We start from the raw sequence: 25,006 nt of genomic DNA, 5'->3' as shown, positions 1-25,006 counted from the left end.
TATTCTAATGCATTAACAGCCATCAATGTTTTTTTTAATCAGCCTTTAGCTATGTAGTTTTCATTTCAAAAATCGTGTACAGTCTCAGTTTCTGTACTGTTGTGCTCTGATTGTCAGGCTGTTGATATGAAGAATGAAAATAGTTGAGGCTACTACCTTGGCGGGTGGTCTCTATCAGTTTCCAATTTCGAGAAAATGGAATTTATGCAGCCGCTCACTTCTGACCACAAGCATGCGAGAATGAAGTATTCATAACATACCTGATATCTTCTAAACGGTTCGAGATATCGAAACGAGATTTTGGCAAAGGATAGCATAAAATGAGCAGAGAACCGTATTTTGTAATATGGTCAACATATGGAACTTTCTTATCTGCTTCGATATACCCGAAGCTGCAGTTTTTATTTACTTTTTGTTTTCAGTTCGGTACTGTAATTTTTAAAAAGTCACTGCCCGCTAGTGAGAAGAGAATTTGCTAGTATTAAAATAAAAGTGAAATTTCTTCTCTTGTGTTACAGCAAGTTGACATGATGATGTTTCCTGTAAAGTATTGACATCTCTGATCGCCTGTTGGTTGTTTAATAATATACTCTGTTTCAAGATTCTGTCACAGTAGCCATTGCAAGGTGAGTTTGTGCAATATATACTGCGTTTTGGCAAAAAAGCAAAATTTAACGTGGCAATTAGATGAATGTATGCGTTATACGAAACTCATCACTGATGACACTTCTTTGAAGAAAAAATTTAACAATTCAGTTGGAAATAAATCGTCAATTCTGTTGCAATTTCAGGGGAATTCTGTAACCCAGAGTATGTTTAATAATGAACAGCTGAGACTGGAAGTTATGAAAGTATTCTCCGTCTACACCTCAATTATATTTGACATACGAAAAAATACAGCAGATAGTATACCATCTTTCCTTTACTATCCCTATATGGAGTAGGGAGTGAATCTTCTTACTATAAATATCTTGTAATTCATCAGTGATATTGATTTTGATGAATAATTGATAATTGGCAGGGTTCTGCAAGTCATCAATGTGTTCACAGCTTCAGAATCACAAAATACTTTTATTGCGTCAGTTCTACTCTGCAGTAAAAATGTAGGATTCTTCTATGAGAAATAACAAATTTAGTGCCTGTGTATCAATGGATAATAAGGGTACAGAAATATGGTAGTCATTACTTCATGCCGGTAGGGGTGGCCGAGCGATTCTAGGCGCTACAGTCTGGAACCGCGCGACTGCTACGGTCGCAGGTTCGAATCCTGCCACGGGCATGGATGTGTGTGATGTCCTTAGGTTAGTTGGGTTTAAGTAGTTCTAAGTTCTAGGGGACTGATGACCTCAGAAGTTAAGTCCCATAGTGCTCAGATCCATTTGAACCATTTGAATTACTTCATGAACTGCTTGAGACTATTTATTAAAGTTAAAATAGATTATAAATATATATAATCTATCTTTAACATATCAAAAGACAATTAAAGTGAAGAAGATCACCACTTCACTCTGAATGGGGATAGAAACAAAAAATGGTACTATTTTCTGCAAATTATTTTCATATTTTTCAGATGAAAAACAGGGAGACAATTCTTTTGTAAATTTCCACTCCAGTCGTCCACTATTAATAATACTGTGGGTTATGGGATTCTACGAAAACTGCAACAGATTTGGCGAGTTATTTTTGCCTTAACTGTTAACTTTTTCTCATTTGAAGAATTACGATCAGTTATGAGTAACAGCTGCGTTTCTGTTGTTGACATGTTTAATTTTTCGTCTTTTGCCAAAACACAATATAATTTGGAAAAATTCGCCTCGCGTTAGCTATTACGACTTAATTCTGAACAGTAACGTAAGAGAATAAATTTCATGTTTATTTTCATACTAGTAAATTCTCCTTTCAGTAGCTGTCGAAGACTCTTAAAAAAATTACAGTTCTGGATTAAAAAATAAAATATAGCTTCTGCTATATCACCGTAGATAATCATATACCGGTAGCAAAATACTCTCCTCTTTGCATGCTGTCATTCGCCGAAGTATCATTTCGAGATCTGGGAATGGGTTAGGAGATATGAGGTATGTTATCGTAAAGGCATTTCCCATATGCAGTTACTCCCATCAGGCACCGCGCCGTGTGTCAGCTTCGTTTGCGCGTTTAACTCTTTCGCTACGGCGAACTTCTGCAGAAGTCGGGAGCGATTGTGCCGCTCAGCCGGTGTACTGCTGCAGCAGTCGAGTGCGGCCCGTGCCGCCCAGCCGGTGGACTTTCGTAGCTGTTCCGCCTCGCGTCATATTTCTCCGCTCGAGAAAGACAGGTCGCGGCGCGTACGTCACGAAGGTAGTCCTGAACTCGCTCGCTCGCTCAGTTCAGCAGACAAAATGCGTTTCTAAACCTCTTAACTCGCAGTTGGTCGTTTAAGTACTAACGAGAATTGCATCTTCCACTGGAATCTGTCATTATGAAGTCTCACTGATTAACAGTACTACAGCAAAATTTAATTTAAGATCAGTACTCGATTGTTTATAGCATGCAGTCGCTCCTGCTTAACATTAGTCATTACATGCTGGAAGTGGTGCCTTATGCAACTGATAATCATTTTAGCATGATTTTATTTTATTGTACGTGAGTACAGCCATAACAAATTATAAGTAGGCCCATGGACTTCCCATCATTATATGACTAATAACAGTAAGATTCCATAGTAGCGGTTTCAGGTAGAAGATTCAGTTTTCGTTTGTACAGACACGCCTAGTTACGAATTAACAGGTGTAGAAACGTCGCTTGTCAGCTGATTTGGGCGAGCGAGTGAGTGCAGGACTACCTTCGAGACATACGCGCCGCGCCCTGTCTTTCTCTTAGGCCTCGTCTCCACTTCACTACGCTCGAATTGAGTGGAAGTCTGAGCGATGCACCCTCTAGCGGCTTTGGTCAGTGTCTGTAGTTAACAACAGAGTCACTGAAGTGCCGTGTTGTTAACCTCAATTAAATTTCTACTAGACATGATGTGGCAGATAAGCGATGTACTGTGGAGGAAGTTCTTTCTCTCATACTGGGTAGTGACTTTGAAGATGAAAGCGACTCATCGCCCGAATCTGACGATGAACGTTGAACACCTATTGCAGCTACTTCTACATCAGGTACACGTGCTACTCCACGTGTTCCATTGACATCCTCAGACTTGGATTTGTGCACAGACACGATACACAATATGAAAGACCTGTGCGATTTGTATAAATATATTCCCGAATAAAGTCCAATAACTGCGATAACACTGTGAGTGTGAAAGCAGGACAGGGTAGAGCCACGGGAAGCGCGAAAACTGCGCCGTGCAGCGGGCACGGCCGGGCGGGACTGGCGCTCGTCCACAGCGCACGGCGCAACAATCACGGTGCCGGCGTGAAAGGGTTAATATGAATACTTATTTCTCGCGCATCTGCGGTCGGAAGTGAACATGCTACATAAATTCCATTTTCTCTAAACTGCAGAAAGATAGAGACCTCCTCCCAAGTCTAAAGCAAAATTCACTATCTTGGCTAAATTTCGTTCGCAGAAACATATGTAGTAATATGCACCAAACGCAAAATCATTGTAAACTTTGTCTCGTACTTAAATGCGAATATCATGTTAAGTATGACCAATATTGAAATTTTATGCACTTCACCATGAAGCTGACATATAAGGCTATAAGTAAAGTGAAAATAATATTTTTACCGATTAGTTTCTGTTAAACCTTATGTGAAAGATTGCAGGGCGTATGGTTCGAATTTATTGTCACTGCGCGTAGCCAACTGGCGCGCCGAAAGCGGGCAAAGTCCCGGGCGACCAAAAAGTCAGTATAAATTTGAAAACTGAATAAATCATGGAATAATGTAGATAGAGAGGTACAAATTGACACACATGCTTGGAATGACACGGGGTTTTATTAGAACAAAAAAAAAAAAAATACAAACGTTCAAAAAATGTCCGACAGATGTCGCTTCATCTGATCAGAATAGCAATAATTAGCATAACAAAGTAAGACAAAGCAAAGGTGATGTTCTTTACAGGAAATGCTCAATATGTCCACCATCATTCCTCACAAATAGCTGTAGTCGAGGAATAATGTTGTGAACAGCACTGTAAAGCATGTCCGGAGTTATGGTGAGGCATTGGCGTCGAATGTTGTCTTTCAGCATCCTTAGAGATGTCGGTCGATCACGATACACTTGCGACTTCAGGTAACCCGGAAGCCAATAATCACACGGACTGAGGTCTGGGGACCTGGGAGGTCAAGCATGACGAAAGTGGCGGCTGAGCACACGATCATCACCAAATGACGCGCACAAGAGATCTTTCTAGCAATATGGGGTGTTTTTTTCGGTTCTAATAAAACCCCATGTCATTCCAAGCATGTGTGTCAATTTTTACCTCTCTGTCTACATTATTCCGTGGTTTATTAAGTTTTCAAATTTATACTGACTTTTTGATCACCCGGTATGTCTCGTTCATTCCGACTTGCTGGCAGGTGTGAAGCCGCCCCAGTCAGCACTGCCACCCGATTGCCTTTGTGCGCTGCCTATCTACATAACAAACGGATATTTTCCACGCTGAGCATGCCACCTGGCAGTGGATGCCAGGTAGCCCGCCCACTTCCTTTCTGTGCGCACCCTTAAATAAGAATGGAGCCATTTCTGGTCATTATTGACTCTTCGGGTGAATAATGATGGCCAGGTTGTCGACGGAATCGGAATATCGACATGTTCATTAAAAGTAATTCTGCCAAAGTGTAAGCAGTTCTGTGAACCCTACGATTTATACTTTTACTGACAGGTGAAGGATTACATTCACCCAATACAGAGCTACACTATTCTTTTTGCACAGAAAACGAAAATCAACGTAGTAGTGATGCAATGAATAAACTAAATGCCTGCTCATACTGTTGAGAATATGCTTCGACATTCGTGGCTCTCCGTGAAATTGTTGCCAGACTGCGAGGTATTTAGGGTCGTTAACAAGGTTGTTTTCACAATGATATTCACACTAAAAAAATGTGACTGGCATACACAACTTCTCATGTCACTCATAGTACTCTGAATTTTTATTCTTTGAATATTTTTATGATATGCATCACCCTGGGACTGGTGCTGCTGAAAATTTAAAAAATCAAAACATATATTAATGTTGCATAAAATTTGTGATGATAAAAGTCTAAATAAGATTTGAAGTGCTTACTTCTATTGTCAGTAATCCCATTGTGAATCCTTATTTCTGTCGCTTCCTTGATAATGTCGTCCAAGTAGCTGGTTGCTCGACATAGCACCTTGCCAGTCTGAAAGCCAAAAGTGAGGCATTCCTCTATGTTATACTCTGGTATAACAGATTTGTCTGTATGTTCCATTCAAATATGCATAGTTTACTCCAGAAACTCATTCAGCAACTGTCTGCCATGCTGTCACACTGCTAGTGCACAAAAAGAAACCAGTGTATTGGACTTTGCTTATGAGGCGAACGAAGTATTTTGTGTAGTGAATATTTTAAAATTCGGTTGCCTGTATACTGGGCCGAGACATGAATCCAAAAGTAAATAAGGTGAGTTTGCTGTTGGTAAAGTAATGAATAGTGAAGTTAAGTGCTGTGTTTCATGAAAATTACTTTTCATTTTTGAAATTTTAGTGACGGCTTTATAGCATAACAAGCCTAGTGAAGATTGTAGAAAAACAAGACAGATTCAAATTTTGGGTGATGTTTCCCACATGTCCCATGTCACATGGTAGGAGGCTGGGATTCCCATTGATGAAACTTCACTGCCAAAGGTAAATTCAAACCCGCGACTAATTCTCATGAAATATATTTTTGTTTTACTTATTTGGTGAATACACACCAATCTACTCTGCTTTCTGAAAATAGAGATGTAATAGGTCACCACATATGTGCAATATGGTCTGATTTGCAGTAACTTACTTAAGTCAACAGCAGTACTCTAGAAATATTACTTGTTAAAAACTACAATTGAAACCTGTAAAGAAAAACAGCAGGCTACATTCTGGGTAATGAAGATGAATAGAAGCAGTTCAAAGAACAAACACTGTGTTGACATGTAGAATGAAACCATACTCATTTAGAAACATCTTTCTCTCTTTACAAATTCCAACAATCTTTCTTGCATTCCATCTCTATTTTAACATTTTATTTTTGACAAATTCATTTCAGTGTGCAAATCTATCATTATTTCAGAAGAGTCCTGAACAGCTCCTTCTCCATCAAGTAAAATAGAAAATTGATAATAACCCTATTGTTGGTACAAAAAGGGCAAAGAATCATTATGTCCATAATTAAACTGATACTGCTTCACATTTAAACCTCTCTAGTCCTGTCTGAGTTTTTTTCCAAAGACCTTGTAAAATAATTAGAGTTACTGAGGGTGCTACAGGCTTGGGAGGTTTTGAACTTTCAGCTAGATGCCATTGTGGTGGTAAGAGTCTGGAAGATGAAATGTATTGTGACTTGTAAGGACACAGATCTATCATTAATTATTTGGTGGTGCATACATACAGTATTTGTGACTCATAACTGTACTGTCTACACACTATTATGTACATGAAGAAAAATGATGAAGCACTGTGCAGTGTTTAAGTGCGCGATTAAATTCAGGAAAGGAACCAATATTATTTTCCACAGATACATAAATATGTTTAGATGTTTGATACTATGGACTTCTCATCATAGTACTTACAGCTTCAGCAGGGATACATCACTGACTTAACATTTTTTTAACAGTAGCTGGTATGTTTTCCAGTGCTGGTGGACATTAGGCTCAAAAATAAAAACATTTCAATTTAAAAATTTGAAGCACTAAACAGTGATGTGCTGCAGTTTGTGCCCCTGCTTTCATAATAAGCTTCATTTGCTTGTAAACAGTTATGGCAAATTTCTTATATCACATAAAAAAACAAATTGGTAAACAGTATCTGGTTTCCCTTTGTTCACAAATTAATTACTATCTTGTTACATACTTAAATGAGGCATTATGTTTATAACACAGAGAAATATGTGTTTTAACAAAGGCTTATAAGTATACACCACAATGGCCGCCTTTCAAACTGTCTGATATTCATGGTAGGCCACATATAGACGTTACTCTGAACACTTTTTGTAACTGGTTTCAAATAAAGGTTATAAAACTTCTCGTTGACCTTGATGCCACAAATACATTGAAAATGTTGCCCTGCAGATCTGCTATCATTACACCTCAGACGGCATGTTGTGTGCCTACCCTCTTGATGGTGCACGGCACTCTTCAATGATGCCTAGCACCATACGCTGAGGGATGCGGACATGGGTTGCTATATGAAATATGTTTGTTATGATCCACTAATCAGCCCTCTCATTTTCTACATTCATTTCAGATACAGCCTGTATATTTGCAAGACTGCCTTAATGCTAAATTTATTTTGCAGACAATATTTTTTTATTCTGTAGCATTAATAACTTCTATAAATGTGTTTTTATGGAATTTTCGCATATGATACAATACTGGACGTATGGGTAGATCAAGCCACACTAGATGTAATCTCATTTACAGTTCTGGACACCCTCTTCCTTATAAATGTACTTTAACCAATTTTTGAGCGTGTCAGTACTGTTGTGGATTCCAATGAGCAGGCAAATATATTCTGAATTCTGTGATGATTGTAATTTTGCAATTAAGGAATAAAAACAAATAAATATTTACATGCAGTATCTTTAATGTTACAGATAATTCTGAGCAGTCATGTACATATTGATAAATCTGTAGAATACAGAATGTTCAAACCATGGCTTGGAGATGGCCTACTCATTAGCACTGGTAAGAATAGAATTTTTTGTGGTTCCTTTAAATAGCAAACTATTTTAACTGTTCCCCTCTATGCTGTTGTCAAAGTATATATGAATATCATTTATTTTCAAATGCAAGACTTTCTCCTCAGAGAATCATGACTAATTTTTATTTTTCACTGTGTTTCTTCAAAATACTGTAATTTTTACATACATTTTTAAGCCATATCTAAGATATTTTCCTCAACGCTTCCAGTTGTCATATGTCCATCAACAGTGTACAGTTACATTATCTATTGTCATGCCAGAATTATTGTATGGAAATTATGTAATGATATGAAACTGATTCTTGGGCAACACACAAATACATGAATCAGCAAAGAGTTATTGATCTGCTACTCATTTTTTTCCAATTTAAACTGTCACCCTTGCATAGATAATGACACAGACACCTAATGTAGCCATCTAAAGCTTCGTGCATATCTCCTTCCAATCTATATTTTTCAGATTTATGTGACAAATTTAGCACTTAGTGGTTGCATTTTTGATGATTTACTTGTTATTTTGCCCTAGTCACCACCAATACTGCATTTTGTTTTTTTCTCTAAGATACTGTTTTGGTATTAATAGAAATGAAGTGGAGAGCATGTAAAATATGTGTTTGTCAAATATGATAGTGTTTGTTCTTAGAATCTGACAGTTCATAGAACTTGGCCTGCCATTTGCTTTAATGATGAAGTTAGTCCCAACTATTGAGGCTTGCTGCACTGCACAGTGTACAAACTATTGTACTTCCTCATAGACTAGCTTTGTAAAGACCACTTAAGTCTTAGATGACCGTTAAGAAACTCCATCTGTTGAAATATCTCTACTTCACTTCTGTTTCTTATATGAGGCAACTGCAGCAGCTGAAAAAACTAAATATCTGTTTCAAGTACACAATGTAGAATATATGACCTATTCACAAGAAAAGTGTTCATTCCTTCTTACAGCTTTTATTATCATTTTTATCATTATCACATCATCAACAGAAGCAGCAGATTGCTCTTGTGTTTTCTGATGTCATTAACACACTTCCCATTACATTGTCTCTTCAGTCTTTTCTTATGTCATGAAATTCACATGAGATCTTCCTTTTTCCATATATAACCCATTCACATGATTAAAAGCTCCACCTCCATTTCATTTTCAGGGCATTCATAATTACATTGCCAATCCAGTCTGTTCCCTGAAGTATTTATTTCTTTTTTATCTCCTAGAAGGTCCCAACAGTGTTCCCTCATTGCTCACTGAGAAATGCACAGTTCATGAATAGTTTTCACATTTAAAGTTCATGCCTCACTGCCATAAGTCAAAACTATTAATACAGGGGAACATAAACTCTACTTTTCAGGTACATCATAAACCTAGTATTAAGAACACAATTTAGTTTATCAAAATAAGTTCATAAGATACCTTTCACTGTCCATCCAATCATTGTGCTCAGCTTACCTACATAAGAAATGAAATACCGTATGACATCATTATTAATTTTCACTGTTTTACTTTTGATACATGGAGCCCATAATATTTTTTCCTTATTGTAATTGATTTTCAAGCCTACTTTCAGACTTTGTCTATGAAGCTGTTCCATTTGTTCTCAACATTCATCTGCACCAGAGACAAACAGTTCAGTGTTAGTCAGCAAAACAAAGATGGTCAAAGTAGGTCTCATTAATAAGTATTTGTCCCTTTTTTATTCCTGCCTCTAGGACTGCTGAGAATAGTTTTGGTGTTAAGGAATCTCTTTGTTTGACTGCTTTTTCTATTCTGAATTTCTCACTATCCTGATGAAGTTTAGCTGTATAATTGATATACGTATTCTTCAGCATGCTCACATAGGTGGCGTCATTGCCTTGTTTCTTTAGGACTGTAATTACAGATTTCACTAAATATGTGAATCTGTTGACAATGTAGTAATTTGTATTCATTACTTTATTCTGTAGTTTCAGTCTCAACTTTCACGGGTTTCTTTATGCTTTAAAATCCAGGTTCTGGCTTTGCCTGGACCAAACCAATGTTTTACCTGCATAGCTGAAGATAATTTGAGTAAATGTCTTCTATATCTACATTTACATCTACATCTGCATACACACTGGAAGTCACCATACAGTGCATGACAGAGGATACTTTGCAATCAAGAACTTCTCTTCCATGAGGCCACACCATAAACATATCGTCAATGTACCTCCAGGAACAGATTGGTTTTAAAGATGCCGTCTTCATCGCCATGTCCTCAAAATCCCCCATAAAAAGATTGGAAACTATTGGGGAGAATGGGCTCCCCATAGCCACTCCTTCAGTCTGTTCAAAATATTTGTCATTGAATAAAAAGCTTGGTTGTTTCCTCATCCAGTTTCTCACCAATTAATTGCAAGGATTCTTCCAGAGGAACCCGGGAAAAAGCGCCACGACATCAAAACTAACAAGCAAATCCCAGGGACTAAGAGACAAGGACTTGAATCTCTGAATAAACACCATAGAATTGGGAATGCGATGTTCGCATTTACCAGGGCCAAGAACTGATGCTAAATACTTGGCTAAATTGTAGGTAGGAGTACCCAAATTACTCAGGATTGCTTATGAATCTTGGGTAGACTGTATAATCTTGGTGGAACGGCAGCACCAGGACGAAGATTTTTGAGAATATTGTCAGGTAAAGAACACTTCTTCAGAAGTGAAAGCGGACAAAGGCAACGCCATGGTCCTTCTGCCACGGGATGACTATCTGGGGAAGAATCCTTGCAATTAATTGGTGAGAAACTGGATGAGGAAACAACCAAGCTTTGTTGTCATGTGGTGATGTCGATGTACTTTTTATTCAATGACAAATATTTTGAACAGACTGACGGAGTGGCTATGGGGAGGCCATTGTCCCCAATAGCCACCAGTCTTTTTATGGAGGATTTTGAGGACATGGCGCTGAAGACAGCGTCTTTAAAACCAACCTGTTTCTGGAGGTATGTCGACGATAGGTTTATGATGTGGCCTCACAGGAGAGAAGCTCTTGACCATCTCCTAGATCATTTTAATTCCCTGCATCCTAGCATCAAGTTTACCGTGGAGGTGGAAAGTGATGGAAAGCTTCTGTTTCTGGATGTTCTGGTGTACAAAAAGGATGATGGGACACTGGGACACGGTGTTTATCGAAAGCCTATGCACACGGACCGTTACCTGCATACTTCTAGCTGTCATCCATCATTCCAGCGTACGGGGGTCCTGCGGACATTGGCAAGAAGAGCTTATGCCATTTCAGACAGAGAAAGCTCGACAGGACCATCTCAAGGTTGTTTTCAAACAGAATGACTATACAGATAAACAGATCCATCGTGCTTTCCAGTTTGGACCTTCGCCGGAACCACCAGAAGATACCTGCAAATCAGTGGCTTTTCTACCTTTTGCTGGGAGCATTTCCTCTAAAATAGGAAGAATTCTAAAAAGATATCATATCAAAAGTATTTTTCATCTGCCAGCCAAGACTAGAGCGCATCTTGGCTCTGTTAAGGATGACTTTGGTTTGAGGAAGCCCGGTGTGTACGAGATCCCTTGCCACTGTGGGAAGGTTTATATTGGTCAGACAATCCGGACCATTCAGGACCAATGTGTTGAGCACCAGCAGCACACACGGTTGCTTCAGCCTGAGAAATCTGCAGTGGCAGAGCACTGTCCCACCGAGGAACACAGAATGCAGTATGACGAGACACAAATGGTTGCCCCTGCATCTCGCTATTGGGATTGTGTTTTAAAAGAATCCATAGAGATTCATTTATCTGATAATCTTATGAGTAGAGACAAGGGTTATCTTTTAAGTAAGACTTGGAACCCAGTGTTATCAGACATTAAAAAACAACAGTCTGTGTTTCGATCCTCAGAATAATTTTTAGTTTTGGATAGTGATATCTTTATTTCGTCTGTTTCCGCCACTGGTGGCGCGGTATGTTTACTTGTGCTAGAGGGCAGTTATGGCACCTTCTCGTGCACACGTTGTAGGCCTTCTGCGGCTTATATAGGGGCCGCTGCTTGTGCTGAGAAGTCAGTTCCGGCGAGATCGTGTACCAGCACTCTCACCTCAAGATGGAGGTCAGTTGGACCGCTGAAATATTGTGTCAAGATGACGTTATGATCTGGCTGCACACCCGAAAAGAATATTATCTATTTTTACATTTTTAACTTAAACTTTGCCTAAGCAGGTTTTTGTAGGATAATTTCTGTAATTTTCAGTCATGTGCCAACTTACATTTTTACTGGCACTCTCCTATGAATCAAAAAAACTCTGACCATTCTGCTCCCCTTCTTTGAATATGTTCAGTATCCCCTGAGAACAGTATTTGGTTGGTGTCCTCTACACTTGAATGGTATTCAGAGATGATTCAAGGCACAGGTGTCTTGAAAGCAGTTTCCTTTGTAGACTGACTGCATTTTGCTTGTAGATTACACTATATTCATTTGACTGGAAATGTTTATGTTATTTTTGTTCCAGTCCACTGATCCATACAGCATTCAGATTAAGATTTGTAGCCTCACTACCACATTCACACCTGTGGCATTTCACACTTGCTGACTCATAGAATGTTGCCCTGCTGTATGATGCAGAAAACACCTTTTGGGTGACGTTACACATCAGTGGATCTTTGGCAGACTAGAGTCCAACAGACATATGTTACAGCCAAATACCTATGTCATAGCTTTGTCTAAAGAGTCCAAAAAATGGGCATAGTGCCTTCCGTGGTTAGAGACATACAGCAACATCTGAGTCACGTATCTCCTATAAGTTTATGTATTGTAAGCTTTGTGAGGTTTTCTGTGTGCTTGGCAACACAACATATCCACTTCCCTCACACAAAGGTGAGGGCTAAGTAAATCTAGTGTTTTGCTGATCATGAAGGATTCTATAGAGATTTGATTCAAAATACTGTAGCCATAACATCATCAATGCTGACCATTGATGCCCTACAGAGTGAACTTGTCCAACTGTAGGATGTGCTACACAAGCCTTGCTGGACAGTCTAATCCACATTAATGGAAGGGAACAGCTGTGCACTCTGTATAGTCAAATATAGTATTGAGATTCTGCATACTTTTAGTAGGTAGTAGAGGGACACCACACCACACACAATGAACAACCAGTTTTCCAGTACACATTCTGTCCTTGTCACGGTGTGACGTGTCCCACAGTATGTTGCCAGGGCACCTTTTAGTACACACACTATCACAGTGTCTCATACTGATTTTATTCTTAAAAAAGTCATTAACTTATCAACAGAAGTGAATATATCATAGAGTATTATCAACATAAAATAATAATATTTTTTTAAGTTCTTACCATCCAGTCTCATGGGTAATTTGTAATGCTGATACTAGTATAAATTTTATCTTTTCAAGTAGTCTTTACTGTACAGCCTGCGTTTACATGATAATCAAAAGTTTATATTAGAAAATATACAAAATAAATTACTCATGTTTGATAAATTCAAATAACACTGTTTCACAATTACAGGTGATAAATGGAGAGCACACAGGAAACTCATAGCTCCAACATTTCACCTGAATGTGCTAAAATCATTTGTAGGCCTCTTTAATAAGAATGGGCAGACTCTTGTACAAAGGCTTAAGAAGGAAGTGGGAAAACCAAGCTTTGATGCACATGATTATCTAAGTGAAACAACAGTTGATACTTTACTTGGTAAGTGATACTTTGCTCAGTGAGCAAGGAGGTTTACTTGTATGATATCTGCTGTACTTTATAGTAAGTGATTGTCTTTCTCCAATTAAATTACTAACCTATCAGAGTGACCAAAAGCTGTAACATCTGCACCAGTGAGCAAAGACATTATGACCAACTGCTTGACAATATGTTGTCCCACCTTGGGAACACAATCCAGCAGCAGTCCTGCATGTCATGGATTCAACAAGGCATTTGTGGGCTTCTGGAGGTACATGGCAGCAGAAGTATACAGACAGGTCAAACAATTCCTGTGAATAATGGGCTGGGTTTGATAGATACAGAGCCGGTGTCCGATAAATTTCAGTTGTGTTCCATCAGATTCAAATGAGAAGAATCTGGTGAGCAAGATATCAATGTGATTTCACTATCAAACTCCCCAAACCACTGTAGCATGATTATGGCCTTGTGACATAGTTTTCCTGCTGAAAGATGATGCTGCTGTTGAGGAAGACATCAAGCATAAAGGGATGCAGATGGTCCACAATAATGCTCACATAGTCAACATCTGCTGTAATGCTTCCAACTACTACCATAGAATCCTTGGAAGTCCAGGAAAATATCCTCGGTAGCATAATACTGCCCCAATTGAATTTCTTTGAATCTATCAGAGACAATGGCAATCATCAACATGCATTGACAATGTTCTAACTAATTATGTATATGAAGATGTGTATAAATTTTGTCTGTATCTAGGTATTTCAGATCATTGTGCATTGTTCATTGAGCTGCCACAGACAGACAGGAACATTTCATGTATGAGAACCCATATGAGCAGGAACTTAAGCAAAGAAAACTTGCTAACATTTAATGAGAAGCTAAGAGATAAAACATGGCCTTTTGATTATTGTAAGTCAAGTGACGAAAACTTTGAGAAATTCCTAAATAGTTTTCTTGGAGACTTTAATGAAAGATTTCCACCTAGACTCTGCAGTAGTGAAATAACAAATACATAAAAGTGAATTACCCAGGGCATAAAAATTTCCATTGTAAGGAAAAGGCAACTGCACAGAGAACTAAAATATAATAAAGATATTGATTTCATTAAATATGTTAGACTCTATAAAACCATATTTAAAAGAGTTGTCAAGGCAGCAAAACAACAGGCAAATAACAGGCTAATTTTACATCATAAAAATAAGACAAAGGCTGCGTGGTCTGCCATTAAATCTGAGTTAGGTGTTAAAGCCTGTAGCCAAGAAATTCCAGAAGTTGACATTGAAAGAAATACTATTGTAAATCCAACTCAAATACCAGAGTACTTTAATGAATTCTTTATAAATGTAGCAAAGTCTGATGTAGATGTAACAGATTATCACAACAAAGTAAATCCCTTTGGCTTAGGCGAAAACTCTGAAAACTTTACAAAATTCTCAAAAGTTTCTGTGGAGGATGTAGAAAATGCTATTCTAACATTAAGAAACAAAAAATCTGCAGGTTGGGATGGAATACCCACCAAAGTTATTAAAGTGGTACACAATAGAATTGCAAACCCACTAGCTCACATAATAAATCAATGTTTTGAAGAGGACTGTTTCCCAGAGGTACTGAAATATGCTGAATTCAAACCACTCTTCAAGAATGGATCAAGAGAGATCATGGGAAATTATCATCCTATCTCAATTCTCCCAGTCCTATCTAAAATATTTGAGAAACTTGCTGTTCCACAAATCCAAAACTTCATTGCAAAATATTCTGTTATTCTAAACAATCAATTTGGTTTTCAGCAGGGTAAAAACAGCATTGATGCAGTAAACAGTTTCATTGAGAAAATAAGTATATCATTAGACAAGAGAAGTAAGGTAGCAGGAATTTTCTGCGACCTCACAAAGGCGCTTGATTCCATAAACCATGCATTGTTGTTTACAAACTTGAAAAGTATGGCAGTGCCCTACAATGGCTTAAATCCTACTTATCCAACAGAAAGCAAAGAGTTAGAATTTCTTCAAATGGCACATATTATTTTTCTGACTGAAAAAAAAAAATATCTCAGGATATTCCACAAGGCTCCATATTAGGCCCAGTCCTATTTCTCTTTTATGTTAATGACTTACCTTTAAATATCAGCCCCCATCAGTTCTGTTTGCAGATGATACTTCTGTCTTAGTTGAAGATAGGACTCAGAAAAAATTCCCAAATCTGTGATCAGTACCTTAGAAACTTGGTTTCAGTTAAATGGGTTGAATCTAAACATATCTAAGACTCATGTGATGCAGTTCGAAAGCAAACAGTCAAAATGTGAGCAGATTAAGATTGTACACAACACCCAAGGTATAGAAGAAGTTGACTCAGTCAAATTCTTAGGTTTCAATGTTGATAAAAATTTGAGCTGGCAGGCACACATTGAATACCTGGCAATCAAACTGAGCAGCTTTGCATTTGCAGTGCAAATATTGTCAACTGCAAGTGACATGTACATATGAAAAGTAGCATATACAAGCTACTTTGTATCCATTATTAGGTATGGTATTGTTTTTTGGGGTAACTTGACAAACATAGTGCGGATACTAAAAATAGAGAAAAAAATCTTACAAAATTTGTGCACTGCAAATCACAAAGAACCATGTAGACCATTGTTTAGAAAACTTAAAATATTAACTCTGCCATCCTTATACATATATGAGATTATTATATTTTTGTACACCAGACATGAATTATTTGAGGGAAACCATTTTGTCCATTCACACGATACCAGAAACAAAGAAAATTTTATGCTCCCCACCCACCGCCTCAGACTGTATGCCCACGGACCTCAATACATGGGAATGAAAATTTGTAATCAATTAAAAGGGAACAAGTTGATGCAGGTGAATTTAGGTTCACTTAAAAGAAAGCTATATGTGGTACTGACACTGAAGTGTTATTACTCAGCGGATGAATTCATGTGGGACGAACTGGAAATTTGAGCTGGGTACAATGTGTTATCCTTATAGTGTCATTATTTATTATAGTGTTATTATTTATTAATGTAAAAATCATTGTAGTTGTTTTATAAATTTTTGACATGTCTCCTGTACACAAACCAAATGGATTGCAAATGTACGTCATGAGATGAATAAAACACAATTCACAATTCACTGGCCTGCATTCATGGTATAGTGCACTTTTCAAGCAGTTGTTCATCTGGGCTATAGCTTATGTGAACATGACCATCATCCTGGTGGAAATAGAAACATAATTCATCTGATCAAGTGATACATTTCCATTGTTTCATGCTCCAGTCTCCATGATCTCATGCACACTGCAATTGTAGCTTATGAGATTGTTGGGTCAACAAAGTAATATGTAGTGATCATCTAATGTGGAGCTCTGTGATAAACAGTATATACTGGACACTGTGCCCTGAAACACTTGTGTCCACACCAGAAGTGTATTCTGTTGCCACATCTCCCACAGACTGCCATGTGTTCTGCTTTACAGACTGGACAAATATCTGAGCTCCACGTTCTGTGATGAGTCCTACTCCTAATTTCACTGCCCTTCAACCACTTTCCATAGATGCTCAAAACAGTGGCACATGAACAACCAACTGGCCCCACCATTTCTGAGAGCTGATGCCTTGGCAGTGGGCCATAACAAACTGTCCTTTGTTGAAATAATTTATATCAGTGGATTTCCCATTTATAGCTGGAGCATTGCTAGAATGATTCTCCTATTGTCTCTGCCCCACTTATATATTTTCCATACCACATCAAATGCCCACAATGCCACCAGATGGCATTTAAGCTCACAGTGAACAGTCATCATAATGCTTTGCTGTATCAGTGTATAACTACCAAACTTTAATAGAGAACACAGTAAGATGAGCAGTACTGGAAAAATTTAAACATAATATCAGTTAAAGGCCCCCATGAACCATGGACCTTGCCGTTGGTGGGGAGGCTTGCTTGCCTCAGCGATACAAATAGCCGTACCGTAGGTGCAACCACAACGGAGGGGTATCTGTTGAGAGGCCAGACCAAAGCGTGGTTCCTGAAGATGGGCAGCAGCCTTTTCAGTAGTTGCAGGGGCAACAGTCTGGATGATTGATGGATCTGGCCTTGTAACACTAACCAAAACAGCCTTACTGTGCTGGTACTGCGAACGGTTGAAAGCAAGGGGAAACTACAACCGTAATTTCTCCTGAGGGCATGCAGCTTTACTGTATGGTTAATGATGATGGCGTCCTCTTGGGTAAAATATTCCAGAGGTAAAATAGTCCACCATTCGGATCTCCGGGCGGGGACTACTCAAGAGGACGTCGTTATCAGGAGAAAGAAAACTGGCGTTCTACAGATCGGAGCGTGGAATGTCAGATCCCTTAATTGGGCAGGTAGGTTAGAAAATTTAAAAAGGGAAATGGATAGGTTAAAGTTAGATATATTGGGAATTAGTGAAGTTCAGTGGCAAGAGGAACAAGACTTTTGGTCAGGCGAATACAGGGTTATAAATACAAAGTCAAATAGGGGTAATGCAGGAGTAGGTTTAATAATGAATAAAAAAAATAGGAATGCGGGTAAGCTACTACAAACAGCATAGTGAACGCATTATTGTGGCCAAAATAGACATGAAGCCCACTACTACTACAGTAGTACAAGTTTATATGCCAACTAGCTCTGCAGATGATGAAGAAATTGAAGAAATGTATGACAAAATAAATGAAATTATTCAGATAGTGAAGGGAGACGAAAATTTAATAGTCATGGGTGACTGGAATTAGATAGTAGGAAAAGGGAGAGAAGGAAACGTAGTAGGTGAATATGGATTGGGGGTAAGAAATGAAAGAGGAAGCCGCCTGGTAGAATTTTGCACTGAGCACAACTTAATCACAGCTGACACTTGGTTCAAGAATCATAAAAGAAGGTTGTATACATGGAAGAAGCCTGGAGATACTGACAGATTTCAGATAGATTATATAATGGTACGACAGAGATTTAGGAACCAGGTTTTAAATTGTACGACATTTCCAGGGGCAGATGTGGACTCTGACCACAATCTATTGGTTATGACCTGTAGATTAAAACTGAAGAAACTGCAAAAAGGTGGGAATTGAAGGAGATGGGACCTGGATAAACTGACTAAACCAGAGGTTGTACAGAGTTTCAGGGAGAGCATAAGGGAACAATTGACAGGAATGGGGGAAAGTAGAAGAAGAATGGGTAGCTTTGAGGGATGAAGTAGTGAAGGCAGCAGAGGATCAAGTAGGTAAAAAGACGAGGGCTAGTAGAAATCCTTGGGTGACACAAGAAATACTGAATTTAATTGATGAAAGGAGAAAATATAAAAATGCAGTAAATGAAGCAGGCGAAAAGGAATACAAACGTCTCAAAAATGAGATCGACAGGAAGTGCAAAATGGCTAAACAGGGATGGCTAGAGGACAAATGTAAGGATGCAGAGGCTTACCTCACTAGGGGTAAGATAGATACTGCCTACAGGAAAATTAAAGAGACCTTTGGAGAAAAGAGAACCACTTGTATGAATATCAAGGGCTCAGATGGAAACCCAGTTCTAAGCAAAGAAGGGAAATCAGAAAGGTGGAAAGAGTATATAGAGGGTCTATACAAGGGTGATGTACTTGAGGACAATATTATGGAAATGGAAGAGGATGTAGATGAAGATGAAATGGGAGATATGACACTGTGTGAAAAGTTTGACAGAGCACTGAAAGACCTGAGTCGAAACAAGGCCCCGGGAGTAGACAACATTCCATTAGAACTACTGACGGCCTTGGGAGAGCCAGTCCTGACAAAACTCTACCATCTGGTGAGCAAGATGCATGAGACAGGCGAAATACCTTCAGACTTCAAGAAGAATATAATATTTCCAATCCCAAAGAAAGAAGGCGTTGACAGATATGAAAATTACCAAACTATCAGTTTAATAAGTCACGGCTGCAAAATACTAACACGAATTCTTTACAGACGAATGGAAAAACTAGTAGAAGCTGACCTAGGGGAGTATCAGTTTGGATTCCGTAGAAATACTGGAATATGTGAGGCAATACTGACCTTACGACTTATCTTAAAAGCTAGATTAAGGAAAGCCAAACCTATGTTTCTAGCATTTGTAGACTTAGACAAAGCTTTTGACAATGTTGACTGAAATACTCTCTTTCAAATTCTGAAGTTGGCAGGGGTAAAATATAGGGAGCGAAAGGCTATTTACAATTTTTATAGAAACCAAATGGCAGTTATAAGAGTTCAGGGGCATGAAAGGGAAGCAGTGGTTGGGAAGGGAGTGAGACAGGGTTGTAGCCTCTCCCCGATGTTATTCAATCTGTATATTGAGCAAGCAGTGAAGGAAACAAAAGAAAAATTCAGAGTAGATATTAAAATCCATGGAGAAGAAATAAAAACTTTGAGGTTCGCCGATGACTTTGTAATTCTGTCAGAGACAGCAAAGGACTTGGAAGAGCAGTTGAATGGAATGGGTGGTGTCTTGAAGGGAGGATATAGAATGAACATCAACAAAAGCAAAATGAAGAAAATGGAATGTAGTCGAATTAAGTCGGGTGATGCTGAGGATATTAGATTAGGAAATGAGAGACTTAAAGTAGTAAAGGAGTTTTGCTATTTGGGGAGTAGAATAACTGATGATGGTCGAAGTAGAGAGGATATAAAATGTAGACTGGCAATGGCAAGGAAAGCGTTTCTGAAGAAGAGAAATTTGTTAATATCGAGTATAGATTTTAGTGTCAGGAAGTCGTTTCTGAAAGTATTTGTGTGGAGTGTAGCCATGTATGGAAGTGAAACATGGACGATAAATAGTTTAGACAAGAAGAGAATAGAAGCTTTTGAAATGTGGTGCCACAGAAGAATGCTGAAGATTAGATGGGTAGATCACATAACTAATGAGGAGGTGTTGAATAGAATTGGGGAGAAGAGAAGTTTGTGGTACAGCTTGACTAGAAGAAGGGATCGGTCGGTAGGACATGTTCTGAGTCATCAAGGGATCACCAATTTAGTATTGGAGGGCAGCATGGAGGGTAAAAATCATAGAGGGCAACCAAGAGATGAATACACCAAGCAGATTCAGAAGGATGCAGGTTGCATTAGGTACTGGGAGACGAAGAAGCTTGCACAGGATAGAGTAGCATGGAAAGCTGCATCAAACCAGTCTCAGGACTGAAGACCACAACAAACAACATCAGTTAAAGCCAATATAAACACAGATGAACTTACACTGATGAACTGTCACTTTACTGTAAAATTCAAGATTCAAGGTTATTCTCCAATAATATGAGATATAGATTCCAAGTACACATTAAAGCAAATTTCTTGAAAGGTGCAGAAACTTTCATATTAGTATTAGTTGGTCCAGCACATGTTCTAAGTAGGTACACATATCCAGAGTAGACATATTTACATGTACAAAATACATTACAGATAATGATTTTTGTACATTACATTAAATTTGAAAAGTTTGTGATATACAGTATTTTTTATCCTTCTGTCTTCTGCAAAAACAAATAAATTTTCAGCTGTCCCACTCGTGAGCATGCAGCATATAATGTGAAGAGCATGGATTTTCCAGATTTAATCCACACACATGAAGTTACTAATCTTGTACCTTATTGATAGTCACTAAGAATGTAAGGCAGATGGGAAACTGGAGTTATTTGAAATTAAATAGCGTGATTATGGGGGAAGGGGAGGGGGAGGGGAATGATGGGAATCTACAGAATCAACACCTTTCCTTTTGACTTGCCATTCACAGTTGGCGCTTTGACTATGTTTGGCATCAGTTTTTGACAGGTTTCTGGTTCCATTGCACAGTTGTGGGGGATTAATGTTGCATGAATTATTGGTGCATCAATACTGAGTGACAGTCTTTGTGGTGACAAGTCAAAAATATTCAATGAATTTAAAAACTCATTTGGATAATTTAAAATCTCGTTCATGAATTGAGTAGTTGGTTACATTGATGTTGATGGTTTTGTTGCCAAAATAGCATGTTCACAAAGCCATGAGTGATTTTTGTAGTTGTTGGCAATTTTGGAGAAACTTTCCAAATTGAATATTCAATCAATGGAACAATGACACAAAAGTTCAATAGAAATGAAATATATTTTGCATTAATATGCAGTACAACCAGTACTTTTCCATTACCAATGCTCCATGGCTGTTTCAAAAAATTGTTGACACAATGTGCTGCAGACACACGTGCATTTGGTCTTTCACGTAAGTTTCTGCACTTCTTTCCAAAGATGTGATGGTTTGAGCCAAGCACTTAGTTCATCAGCTGGTGTTGATTTTGGTAGTTGGCATTGATGTTGGTCAGTCTGTCAGAAATCATCTGCTAGCAAAATGAGAGCTCCACTGAACGATTTGAATTTGTTCATAAATCTTGAAGTTTGACCAAGTGCTCCAAGTGATTTCTTATGTGCCATTGTTCATTCATTGCAGACTATCAGTTTGCAAGTTTTCAACACTTTTGCCATGTCAGAAGATTTGGAAATGTTACATGTGTGACCTTCAGCAAACTGTATATTTGACTGCCATTTGAATGCCAAAGCACTGTTTGTCCATCATCCAATAATTAGTCACAGTACCTAATGGCACAAGGGTAAAAACAGTTCCATTTTGAGCTAATTGCAAATTGATGCTGAATGTCATCCTATGCCACTGGGCACATCAGGGAAAAACAAACAGCAACTGCCATTGGCCACCTCATTTGTAATTGTGTTTTAGGCCAACTTTTGATCTACAACTAAGAGTTGTTTATTTGCTTCAACAAATACATGCAAGTCATAAGGACTGAACCGCTCTTCTCTCAGTAAATATCAGTTATAAAAGTTATACCCAGAGTGTAGTGGTACAACCTTGTCAAGCTGAATGAGTATTTTGTTGTTGATGCTTAAGCATATCTCTTCTATTTCTATCACAACTTCATTGAAAATGTTGTCCATAAGTGGAATGGTGTTATCATTGCTAATAGTATGAATGTGGCTCAAAATGTCTTCATGCAAGTCCTCTCTGAACATTTCCCTCTGAGCACTGGGATTGGATGGTGAATATGTGACCAAATTATAACAAATAATACTCATATCTGTTGTGAGTGACTGCTGATAGAGGTGTCCTTCAGTGTAATTTACTGAGTAAATGAAGTTTTTGGGCAGATTATCTGTATGTCTGGCACTCTACACCATTGACTTTTCTCAAATTTTCAAATGAAGTTGGATGTTTGACATTAATCAGCAGAATTCTCTGGTAATAGCATATGGCATTCTTTGATGTAATGTGTAAATATGACCCAATGTATCAGATGAATACAGGCTTTGCTAGCCTTTAACTTGCATGATTTGTCTACATTGCTGAAATTTTTGTGATGTGATATTCCGTGTACTTCCATCTGATACTTCTTTTGGCAAGTGCATCTTCTATGCACAGTGCAAAAAGTGCTGTCAGTGTTGTGTACGTTGTTGCAACAGCAACATTTCGTTCATTATCTTGCATAAAACACACTGTTTGTCAATTTTCAAGGTGAACACTGTAATAACTTCAAGCTGAACAAATATATTTCAAGGAAGATGCAGTACATAAAAGTCACAGATCAAGTAAACAGAGTAAGACGTGTGCACACTTTAACAGTCAAATCACAACTGAGTCCAAGTCTAGCGACCGCTGGCTTGCTGGCCGCTTAGGTGGCGCTGCTGCTGCATGGCTGGCAGACAGCGCCGCATGTAGAGGATGCGTGTAACTGCACGGCGGCACTTTGAAAGATTAGTGAATCACAACACTTTTCCCCCCTTTGAATTTTTTGCACAGGTCTTGGTGGAGGTGGCCTGTAGATTGCTCATGTCCATAGGTGTTGTTTGACTCACTGTAAAGTCTCGAGGAGGAGGCTTCCTGTACGGACGGAAGTGACCCCAATGATAACGGGTCGAGGTGACAGGAGACGTGAGGGTCGAATCTGCTGGGGCCCCGTGCACCAATCTGCCCGTTGTGGCAAGTCCGGTTGTTATAACAGGAGACATGGGTGATGTTTCTGCATCTGTAGGAGAAGGAGGCGAGTAGAGTTGCTCCGACAGATGATGGTCATCTGGTTCCTGCATGGGCACATCTCCTGGTGGCATTAGTTCTTGTGCTAGCACCAATGTGATGGTGAGAGGACTGCATTGTGGGTAATGAGAGATTCCTGTATCCTGAGCATCAGGTAGAGCCGAAGGTGGTGCAGCGGCATCCGGAACAGGCATTGCCATGAGGCCGAAGCTGGTCCGAATGATGCACTGCAACACCCGTGTCCGTCTGGATTTCATACAGACGTTGGCCACGGTGTCGTAAGATGCGGCCAGGACTCCACTTTGGCCGCCTGCCATATCCCCGTACCCATACAAGGTTGAACCGCCCAAGCAAAGGCACCCGCAGCCGTGAGGTGGAAGGCCGCAGAAGATGAAGCAGCGTGCGGTGCCGTCAGCTATGTAAGAGCTCAGCCGGGCTGTGGTCGCCCTTGGGGGTGAAACAGTAAGAAGCCAGAAATTGGAGAAGCGCATCATCAGCAGAAGAAGTCAGGAGTTTCCTCATCTGAGCCTTAAATGTGCGGACCAGTCATTCAGCCTCACTGTTTGACTGTGGATGGAACGGAGGGGCCGTGTCATGCATGACGCCATGACGGGCACAAAAATCCACAAAATTGGAAGAGGGAAATTGGGACCATTATCAGTAACAAGGGTAGAGGGAAGGCCTACCAAAGAGAAAATGTGAGCTAGAGCATTGGTGGTTGCCACAGTGGTAGGCGATGTGCAACGGACAATGAAAGGAAAGTTAGAGTAGGCGTCAATAACGAGAAGCCAATAAGTACCTGAAGAAGGTCCCGCGAAGTCAGCATGAATATGCTCCCAGGGCTTCTCAGGTGAAGGTCACGGTGACAAAGATGACTTTGGGGTGGCGGCCTGTGATGCACAAGGGCCGCAGGCAGTGACCATGTGTGCAATTTCAGAGTCGATGCTGAGCCAGTACACATGACAGCACGCCAGAGATTTTGTGTGAGAGACACCCCAGTGCCCTTGGTGAAGGAGGCGCAAGACCGAAGCACGCAAAGACACAGGTACCACAACACGGGGCGAAGCATTTTCAGTGGAAAGGAGGATAAAACCATCCCTAGCCGTGAGGCGGTAATGCAAAGCATAGTAGTTCCACAAAGGATCAGAAGTCTTAGCGGACGGACGATCTGGCCAACCCTTCTGAATACAGCGTAAAACCTGGGAGAGGGTAGGGTCAGAACCCGTAGTAGCCACCAGATGGTCCCCGCTGATGGGGAACCCGTCCACAACCTGCTGCTCAGCAACATCCAGGTGGAAACACAAAAGTTTGTCCCTATCGAATGCCAGATCAGGACCCATAGGAAGGCGAGACAGTGCATCAGCACTCGCATGTTGAGCTGTCGGCCAGAAATGAATCTCATAATTGAAACGAGACAAGTACAGAGCCCAATGCTGGAGGCAGTGTGCAGCCTTGTCAGCAAGTGACGT

The 25,006-nt window shown here is 39.4% G+C and overlaps 1 protein-coding gene across 2 annotated transcripts in view; it reads left to right on the top strand.

Annotated features, from left to right (window-relative positions):
* LOC126475114 (cytochrome P450 4g15-like) overlaps positions 1-25,006 on the top strand; it is a 145,376-nt gene that overhangs the window by 28,511 nt on the left and 91,859 nt on the right. For both annotated transcript variants that reach the window (XM_050102701.1, XM_050102699.1), the window contains exons 4-5: positions 7,735-7,825; positions 13,331-13,516. In XM_050102701.1, the coding sequence (XP_049958658.1) occupies positions 7,735-7,825; positions 13,331-13,516 (277 nt within the window). The remainder of the gene's footprint in view (positions 1-7,734; positions 7,826-13,330; positions 13,517-25,006) is intronic.

Source organism: Schistocerca serialis, chromosome 4 (genome assembly GCF_023864345.2).
Source record: "Schistocerca serialis cubense isolate TAMUIC-IGC-003099 chromosome 4, iqSchSeri2.2, whole genome shotgun sequence".
NCBI lineage: Eukaryota > Metazoa > Arthropoda > Insecta > Orthoptera > Acrididae > Schistocerca > Schistocerca serialis.
This window is presented reverse-complemented; position numbering and strand designations above follow the sequence as displayed.